The sequence below is a fragment of the Vitis riparia genome, chromosome 19 (assembly GCF_004353265.1).
Source record: "Vitis riparia cultivar Riparia Gloire de Montpellier isolate 1030 chromosome 19, EGFV_Vit.rip_1.0, whole genome shotgun sequence".
Taxonomy (NCBI): domain Eukaryota; kingdom Viridiplantae; phylum Streptophyta; class Magnoliopsida; order Vitales; family Vitaceae; genus Vitis; species Vitis riparia.
In genome coordinates this window covers 17,911,953-17,921,619 of record NC_048449.1, presented here as the reverse complement: position 1 = coordinate 17,921,619, position 9,667 = coordinate 17,911,953, and the positions used below count along the sequence as shown (strand labels likewise).

Sequence of the window (9,667 nt, the reverse complement as noted above, 5' to 3'; positions counted from 1 at the left end):
CTAACCGTGACTGAATGTAATCTTATGTCACGGTCAATGCCCCTAACCGTGACTAAATGTAGTCGTATGGTCACGGTCAATGCCCCTAACCGTGACTAAATATAGGTATATGGTCACGATAATTAAGTGACCGTGACTAATTATTAGGTCTATTAATCAATGGATGGGCCCTACCCCAAATTTTGGTGACGGTTCATTATTGATCGTGACTAAAAGCACACTTATAGTCACAATTTTTTAGTGGTCGTGACTAAAATTTATTATATTTGGAAAATGATTTTTTATAAATTCAAATTTCCCAAACCTGTTACAAACCCAAACAAACCCATTTTAGACCTGTATATGCAATTAAGCAATTAAAACAATTTCAATATATTACAATCAATTATCCCAAGCTAGTTAAAAACTTATATATCAATACAAGTCATTAAATAAATAAAAAAAACATAATATAACAAAAAAAAAAAAAGCAAACCAAACAAACAAATAACAAAGAGATTCAAATTTAGTTTCACATTCTAACATAATATAACAAATCAACCAAACATTACATAATAGTCATAGAAAGCAAAAAAAAAAAAAGTTAGGAGAATCTATCATATAAATAAGTAGCATAATTTTCAAAAAAGTTAAGAGAATCTATCATATAAAGATGTAGCAAAATCTTCAAATTTCTACTGTTTTTGCTAAAATTGTTGCATCATTTGTTCTTGAATTTGTGCTTGCATTTGTGCTTGCATTTTTCTTTGCATTTCCATCATTTTTTCTTCAAACTCTTCTTTCACTTCTTCTCATGTCTTCATTTGAACTTCTATCAACCTTTCTTCAAATGTTTCTTTCACATGTGAGAGTTCCTCTTTCACATTTGAGAGTTCTTTAGTTGCAGTTGTAAACTTTTGTTTTGGAGCTATTAGCATCTCTTGGGCGTTTTCAATTTGTGTTGAAAGAATAACTCTAATCGCCTTCTACTAGTAGAACCAAAGATTGAGGTAGGAGTAGGACCAAATCCATACCCTTAAACACGACCATGCCTCTCTAGACCCATGACTTAAGTATATATCTCATCTACATATGTAAATGCTACAGATGTAGATGCTCTAGATGATGCAGAAGTAGAAGAAGATGTCCCCTTAGGTTGGGATAGTAATTGCTGAAATTGATCCTAGAATTATAAAAAAAAAATTAAAAATTGTTAGACTTTTAAAATAATTTAGTATGTGGCTATGATTGAAATACAAGTATATAAAATTTATTTACTTCATTACCATAATCTCCTTAGAATGATCATCAACAGGCGTCCCATCTTTTCTTGTGTGTGTCAAGTCAAACATCTCAATTCTATTGGGCTCACTTCGATCCTCCTTCTTTTGTGCTTATTCTTACAAGTAAAGCAATAGAGTTATTTATGATGAATTATTTATGTACAAACAAATCATATTAATAATAAATTTTCAACCTGTTCATATCGAATTTGAGCATAAATTTTTTATCCCGATGTATGCTTTATCACTTGCTTTGCCCTATTTGCCTTGTTTTTGTTTGAGATATCCTACATCAATTAAAAAATAGCAAGTCACCTATATAGATAATAGAAACATAATAAAAGTTATATACATGAAGTATTAGGTTAAATATAACTAATAAATATCATTTTATGTGAATATAAGTATCATAAGATACATTATCAAGAAAAGATCATTATCTTTACCTTGGCCTCAGGTGTACCCCAAAAGTGGATGAGCCACCTCCAATCATCATCTGATAAGTGTGGAGGTCGATGGCATAATCTCTTCTCATTTGTATTATAAGGGTTATAATACTTGGCCTTCATTTTATTTCTATAGCTTCTAAACAAATTTCCACAACATTGAAGAATGTAGCTCTTACATGTTTCTTCTAGTTCATATTTTTCCTGTATTGCATTAAAATCTCATATATAAATAAGAGGTATCATTTTTAAACAATAACATTACAATTTAGATTGAATAGTAACTAGCATATACCAATACTAAGGCCCAAATCTTTTCCTTCACATCTTCACTAACATGATTCCAATCTTGAACTTGGATGGGTACATTGTATTGAGATCGCACCAATGTTCCCATATAGCTTGACAATCTTTCCCCTTTTCCATCATAAACAACTTGCCCTCTGGTATTGAATCGTGTAGTTTTTTTTTCCCCGGGTTTCATACTAAGTAAATCTAAGTTACGCGTTAGGCCACATGTCCTCTTTTTGCTAGAGGATGAACCTATTAAGAGTAATAATAAAAAGAAACATAATGCATTTAAATAATATATGATAAAGATATTAGTTTTATATTTAAATAATATAAGATGGTAATGAGATAAAAATGAATGTTTTTATGGTTATAGGAATAAAGAAAAATAAAATAAAAAAGATTTCAATTACTTAATCAATAGTAATCCTAATTTAATTCCAATTAATATAAATCTTTCTTGAATATACCATAAAAATATTTAAGTAGTAAATAAATACATGGGTAGACAGTCTTATCATGAGGTGTACCTATATATTAATTTTATATTTAAATATTATAGAATATAATTTTATATTTAATTAATTTTGCATTTAAATAATATATGATAAAGATATTAGTTTTTTATTTAAATAATATAAGATGGTAATGAGATAAAAATGAATGTTTTTATGGCTATAGGAATAAAGAAAAATAAAATAAAAAAGATTTCAATTACTTAATCAATAGTAATCCTAATTTAATTTCAATTAATATTAATCTTATTTATATCTTTCCTTTCTTGAATATACCATAAAAATATTTAAGTAGTAAATAAATACATGGGTAGAAAGTCTTACTTTGGGATACATCCAGTCATGAGGTGTACCCATATATTAATTTTATATTTAAATATTATAGAATATAATTTTATATTTAATTAATTTTGCATTTAAATAATATATGATAAAAATATTAGTTTTATATTTAAATAATATAAGATGGTAATAAGATAAAAATGAATGTTTTATGGTTATAGGAATAAAGAAAAATAAAATAAAAAAGATTTCAATTACTAAATCAATAGTAATCCTAATTTAATTCCAATTAATATTAATATTATTTATATCTTTCCTTTCTTGAATATACCATAAAAAGATTTAAGTAGTAATTTGGGATAGATATTAATTTTATATTTAAGAAATATAGGATATACTGTAGAGAATAGAGATACACAAACATATTTTATATTTAAGTAGTAATCTTCATGAGCTTTACACAAACAAAAAACTTAGATGTTTACATCATTTGGAAGCCCCACTCCGCCTCTCTCTCAGCCCTCAGCCGACACAAACCTTTCTTATAATTATTGTTCATAGTCATAGCTACCAAGAATTCCAAGTTAGGAAGAAAAAAAAAATCATAAATACAGCAAAAAGAACTTCCACTACATGCTGCAGCAGGGGTACCAAAGTAGGGAAATTAAGAAGTAAACCATGCCCAATCAATTGCTGGGAAATATTATATGGATATCAAATTAGGGAAGCTATTAAGTGTGGTTTTTGTAGTGTTAAATCAGAGAGAAATTTAATTATATTATGAATTTCAAATTTAATAAATCTAAGAACAGTGAATTACTCTAATAGAATTTAATGTATAAAAACATTTCAAACACTCACAACATATATCATTTTCAATTTTTCCAAAAGCACCAAAACCCTATAACAATGAAAATAAACCCAATAACAATGCAAATAACCCAATAACAATGGAATCTCAAACCTAATCATAAACATTTCCAAAATACCAACTAACAAAACCCAAAAAAAAAAAAAATTCCCAAAACTCACCAAAACCTAGAGAGATGATTTTCATAGGAGTTTCTTGGAGGTGGCTTCAGCTTTACTGACCATAGCTTCCATGGGGCTTCTTCGGCATGACTTCCATAAGCTTTTTCCGAAAATAGCTTCCTCCAAGCAATGGGGGTTGTGGGTAGGTTTTGTGGGTTTTATGGCCGTGGGTTTTGGAGAGAAAGAGAAAATGGGTTGGCATGAGAGAGAAAGAAAGGCTTTATATTCAATTAGGAAAGTGATGTGGCCGTGGGTTATACCCACATGGTTAAAAGAAAGACATTTTTCAATTAGAAAAAAATGTCTCATGGATTTTTTTTATTGTTATTGTTATACCCAAAAAAAATTAATTTAATTTTATTGTTATACCCTAAAATTTTTTTGTTGTTATTGTTATTGTTCTTTGTTCAAAACTATTAATCTTGAAAGTTTTTCAAGTTTTAAAATTATCAAGTTTTTAAAATTTACAATTATTTTAAAATTTTAAATTTACAATTATTTTTAAAATTTAAAATTTAAAATTATTTTAAAATTTTAAATTAATTTTGAAAGTTTAATGTTTTACTCAAAGTGTTATTTTAAAATTTTTATTAAGTTTTATCAAGTTTTTTAAGTTTTAAAATTATCAAGTTTAAAATTTAAAAATTTTATATAAATAAAAAGAATAATTAAAAATAAAATATAACATATAAAAGTTATTTTTTAAAACATATTTAAAAACATAAAAAATATATATTAAGAATATTTTAGGTTTCTAAATCAACTTTTATTTTAAAATACATCGGCAAACAAATTTTTAAAAATGTTTTAAAAAACTGTTTTTTGTATAATTGTTTATGAAAATGTCAAAATACTTCACAAATAAACCAATTCGAGTCCCCTCAGGGCCATTGGAGGTTTACCCGGTCGTTAACTTCAGGGTCCCATGGGATTAGTCGAGATGCGCTTAAGCTGGTCCGGACATCCACGATTATAAAAATAAATAAATAAATAAATAAAAATAAAAATAAATAAATAAAAAATACTTCACAAATAAAACTATAATTTATTGGTATTTTTGTGGGTCATAGGTGCTAGGAAATATTACATGTGCATCCTACTCCTACTTTGTCTTCATTATTTTCAGTCACGTGTCCCTTTATATCTTATACCAATCTATTATTATTTTATCATATGGTATCATTTTTCATATTTGATGATATTAATTTCTACCTTGTCCCATATGCTTGTAGCTTAATTTCATCATACATTTGGACAACAAAATTTCAGACTTTCATTCGGTACTAAATATAATAAACATAAATAGAGAATGGTGCATTTAAGAATATTTTTCCATGAATTTTAACTTTATAAATTTGTTAATTTTACAAATTTAAGAATTATAAAAGTTTAGAACTTTTATTTTTAATCATAAACAGAGAATGTTATTTTTGTAATTATAAATTGTTTCTGTATTGCAAAAATCATAAAGATTAAATAATATTTTATGATTGAAAATTAAATAAAACTATAAACAATTTTACTAGTAATTGTTCATAGTAAAATTTAGTTATCATGACTATTGATACTTTAAATATAATAAGAATTATTTATCATATATAAAATCAAAATTGTTTTTTAATTTGCTCACTCACTTGCATTTAAACTTTGTATCAAATAATATCAAATTGAACCATCATATTTTTAAACTAATATATTAAACTTTATTTTGCTTCTTATTAAAACATTAATCATAACAAGGAAATTAAATAATTTTAACTAAAGAAAAATAGGTAACACACTAATTTGTTTCTTAACTTAAAAAAAAAAAAATAGTACTATAATTTTAAACTTTTTATAATTAATAAGAACTATTATTATTACTATTAATAATAATTTCTATTTATGATATATATATATATATATATAAAAGATTTTCTAAAAAATTATAATAGGTAACCCAAAAATTGTTTAAAATAAATAATAGACTTTGGTCACGATTGTGTGAACCCCATGACCATAGGTTCAAAATATTTAAAAAAAAAACCTCTATGCATTGGTCACGGTCAAACGAAATTTGTGACAATAGGTTCTCATACAGTCACGGTCAATCAATGGTGTGACTAAAAGTCACAAAATATCTATTTAGTGACGGTTTCACAAAAATCTGTGACTAAAACATCTTTTCATTACACTTTTTGTCACGGATGATAAAATAACCGTGACTAAAGTTATTGGCGCCAAAATTTCCATCCAGAATTTTACAAATAGTCACGGTTTTAAATAAATCTGTGACTAAAATACCTCTTATTAATCATTTTGGTGACTGTTGATAAAATCACCGTGACTAAACATGTTTTTTTTTTTTTCCAAATTTGATTAACACATATAGTCACAGCCTTACCCTGGCCGTGACAAAATAATATCTTTGGTCACAATATTTGTGGCCATGACTAAAGATTCGTCATTAAAAATCTATTTTTTTGTAGTGTAGATTTAATTTTAGCACCAAATTGTGTGTTTATGAGAGTGTAAAAATCAAGAAAGATGGTCAAAACATCATATATTTGTTTCAACAAATAGATCCAAGTAAAACAAGTCTCATCATCCATAATCGTAAAAAAATAACGATGCCTTTCTATAGTTTATGGGGTAAAAGGACCCCATATGTGATGCACAAGATTGAAAGGTTGATTAGACAAAGAATTTGATGAAACAAATGGTAAACGCTTTTGTTTAGCAAGGGAACAAACATTGCAAAGCAAAGAATCACTAAAGATTTGTGAAAATTTAATTCATTCTTCAAAATTTGAAGTTTTACATCAGATGGATGACCCAAACGAAAGTTCCATAATTCCTTTTGAGTCAATATGAATTATTACAAACACTAGAGAAACAAGTAGTAGTTGAGAACAAATTGTTTGGATTCAAAATGCAGAGGTTGCCAACACGATTACCCATCCTAATCATCCTCCCTTGTGAGAGGTCTTGAAGAGTACAAGAACCAGAAGAAAAATTAATGGAAATTGAGTGTTGACGTGCAAGGGAACTAACAGAAAGTAGATTGAAACGAAAACTAGGAATGAACAAAACATTGGCAAGAACAATGGTATCAATTATTCGAATAGATCATATACATGCTATGCTAGCAGAATGACCATTTGGTAACGTAATAGAAGAATTTGAAATTGGTTTGGAACTAGTGAAAAAATCTAAAATATAACAAACATGATGCGGTGCTCTAGTATCCAACACTCATGAACAAGGTGAAATAGTTGAAGAGTTGTAGGTCAGAGAGAGAGAGAGAAAGATTACCACTGAAGCTTGACACGGATGGACCAAGTTGTGGAGTATCTGTCAAGGTTTGAGATCCAATTTGAAGTTGTGAGCTCAAGAGTGTAATGAGTTGTTTACACTGATCACTAGTTAGAGTGTTCAATGGTGAATCCTGTGGACATGACCCAAATCCATCGAGTACATTGGAGCTCATTTTATTTATTTAGACCTTTAGTGGATTCGATTTTTCTCTAGTTTTATAGCTCGGTGGCCGGGTATCTATGAAGCTTGTAAAATTTATCAACTGTGTCCTTGAATACCACAATGAGAGCATAAAGGTCTTTCTCATTTTGATTTTGAATTGAAGGAAGCTATAGCAATAGAAATGCCCGAATCACCCAAAATCTGAGAATCATTAGAGAGTGACAAACCTTGATTGACTGGACGTTGCCTTTCTTCTTGAACAACCAAGGTAAAAACTTTGGTGATTGGAGGCAAAGGGTTCATCATGAAAATCTAACCCCATTTGGAGGCATATGAGTCATTAAGACCCATTAAAAATTGAATAACACATTCCTTTTGTTGATACTCCATCCAAGGTTTCATCCTTCCATAATGACATACAAGAATAGGTTGAAATTCCTTCATCTCATCCCACAAAATCTTGTGCCTAGTGTAATAAGTGTTGACATCAAGTGCACCTTGATTCAGGGCCATAAGAGCCTTTATGACTTGGAAAATTTGTGGAGCATTGGTTTGATGAAACTGTTCTCCCAGGTCATTCCAGATCTCTGTAGTAGTAGAGATGTAGAGAAGACCATCAACTATCTCCCTAGCCACCAAGTTCAAGATCCATGAATTAACCATGCTATTGCATCGATTCCGAGCTCCATAAAGCAAATCATTAGCAGCTGTAGGTTGAGGAATGCTATCATCAATGAAGCCCATTTTGTTCTTGGCTATGAAAGCCAGTAGCGTCGCCCAACTCCATGTGTTGTGATTGGGGCCATGAAAAGGATGGGAAACCAAAATAAGCCTTGGATGGTCTCCATTATGGAGAAAGAAGGAACTGGAGAGATCTTCAATTGGAGAAGAGGTGGAGCTCATAACAACCCAATTATTATTTTGTCCTCCATGAGCCATCAGGAAGATTTAGAAACAAACAGAGAATAGTTGATGCAGAGAAGAACGCTTTGATACCATTTTACAAAAAGATAAAGAAATTTCAAATTTTGATGAGTACTCTGTTCTCTATTTCCAGAAAAAAAAAAAAAAAAAAAAAGGAGAACGACAAGCAAATATTTGGGGCTAGAGACAAATTGCACATTAACCTAATTCTAGCTCACCAAGTATTAATAGGCAAAAAAAAAAAGAAAAAAAAGAAAAAAAAACACTTCTCTAATTAATTTCCTCCTTTTTTATTTATTTACAAAAAGGTCCATAACTTTAATAAAAAGTCATTGGATCATTCTTTATTAGTTGGATTGCTGATTCAATAATGGTCAAATGATGGTGAAGTTACGATGATATCATAAATATATAATTTATATATTTTAAAATACATATAAATAATAAATATAATTAAAAATAAAAATAATATATATATATATATATATATGTATATATAACTTTTATATTTTTATCTTTACTACTAGTGGATTCAATCATGATAAGGATAAAACGTAAATGTATTAAAAATTTTAAGTTTATTAAATAGTATAAATTTGTAATATTTTAATTTGCTATGTCCTAGAATAAAATTAAAGTTATTTAATATGTTATACTATTCTATTATCTAAAAAATTAATTTTATTAAATAAATGTTTGTATTTATGCATTATTAAAAATGATAATATATGATATTATATTCAAAATAATATATGACCACAATAAAGCTAGGAGGTAGCATTCAGTCATGGAGAGAAGAAAAAACAATGTCTTTCATTTTTCAAAGAATCATTGGACTAGTGATTCAGGCGATTCTCTTCTTGTTGGAAGTCAAGGATGATCTAATAATTCAATTGAATCGATACTAAGATGGGTCAGCAGTTCAGATGGTTTTCTATCCTTTCAAAGCTTAGGACAGTCCAGTAACACAATCGGTCAATAGTTTGACCAAATAAGGCCCGAAAAAAACCTTGGAAGAAGATCATCAATGTCAATTTTGGTCTGAAATTATGTTACTTATTATCTCTTTGACAATATTAATTTATTGTATTTATAACAAATTGGCTTAGTATCTATAAAATAATAATATATATTATTTATTTATTTTTAATATTAAATAAATCTCAACAGCCACTCCTAAATTTTAAATATTTTTACTAGTTTTTTATTCATTTCAAAATTTTCAAAATTGTCTCATTTGAAAATATTATTTTAAATTTTTAAAATTCAAAAGTAATTATTTCAATTAAAATAAAAATTTATAATTTTAATTATTTTTTAATATTTAATATTTGAAATTTAAATTTTAAAATACATAAATGTGACTCTATTATTATGCAAGGTAGTAATTACAATTGACTATGCTTTTTTGGCAATTGACAGAGTATGACAAATACAAACATATTAATTAAATTAT

General features: G+C 27.7%; 1 protein-coding gene across 3 annotated transcripts; it reads right to left on the bottom strand.

Moving 5' to 3' along the window:
• Positions 1-726: 726 nt before the first annotated feature.
• LOC117909574 lies at positions 727-4,001 on the bottom strand. Of its 3 annotated transcripts, XR_004650398.1 has the most exons (5): positions 2,004-2,250; positions 1,709-1,912; positions 1,457-1,549; positions 1,266-1,378; positions 727-1,162 (listed from the first exon to the last, which is right to left on the bottom strand). XR_004650398.1 is itself a non-coding variant. In XM_034823631.1 (4 exons), the coding sequence occupies exons 1-4, from the start codon at positions 3,851-3,853 to the stop codon at positions 1,487-1,489; spliced, it is 540 nt and encodes a 179-aa protein (XP_034679522.1). In that variant the 5' UTR covers positions 3,854-4,001; the 3' UTR covers positions 1,209-1,486. The 3 variants fall into 3 exon arrangements, 1 of the variants encoding a protein (XP_034679522.1); XR_004650397.1 differs by having other exon boundaries at positions 1,266-1,549; XM_034823631.1 differs by lacking the exon at positions 727-1,162 and adding an exon at positions 3,829-4,001 and having other exon boundaries at positions 1,209-1,549; positions 2,004-2,251.
• Positions 4,002-9,667: the final 5,666 nt, after the last annotated feature.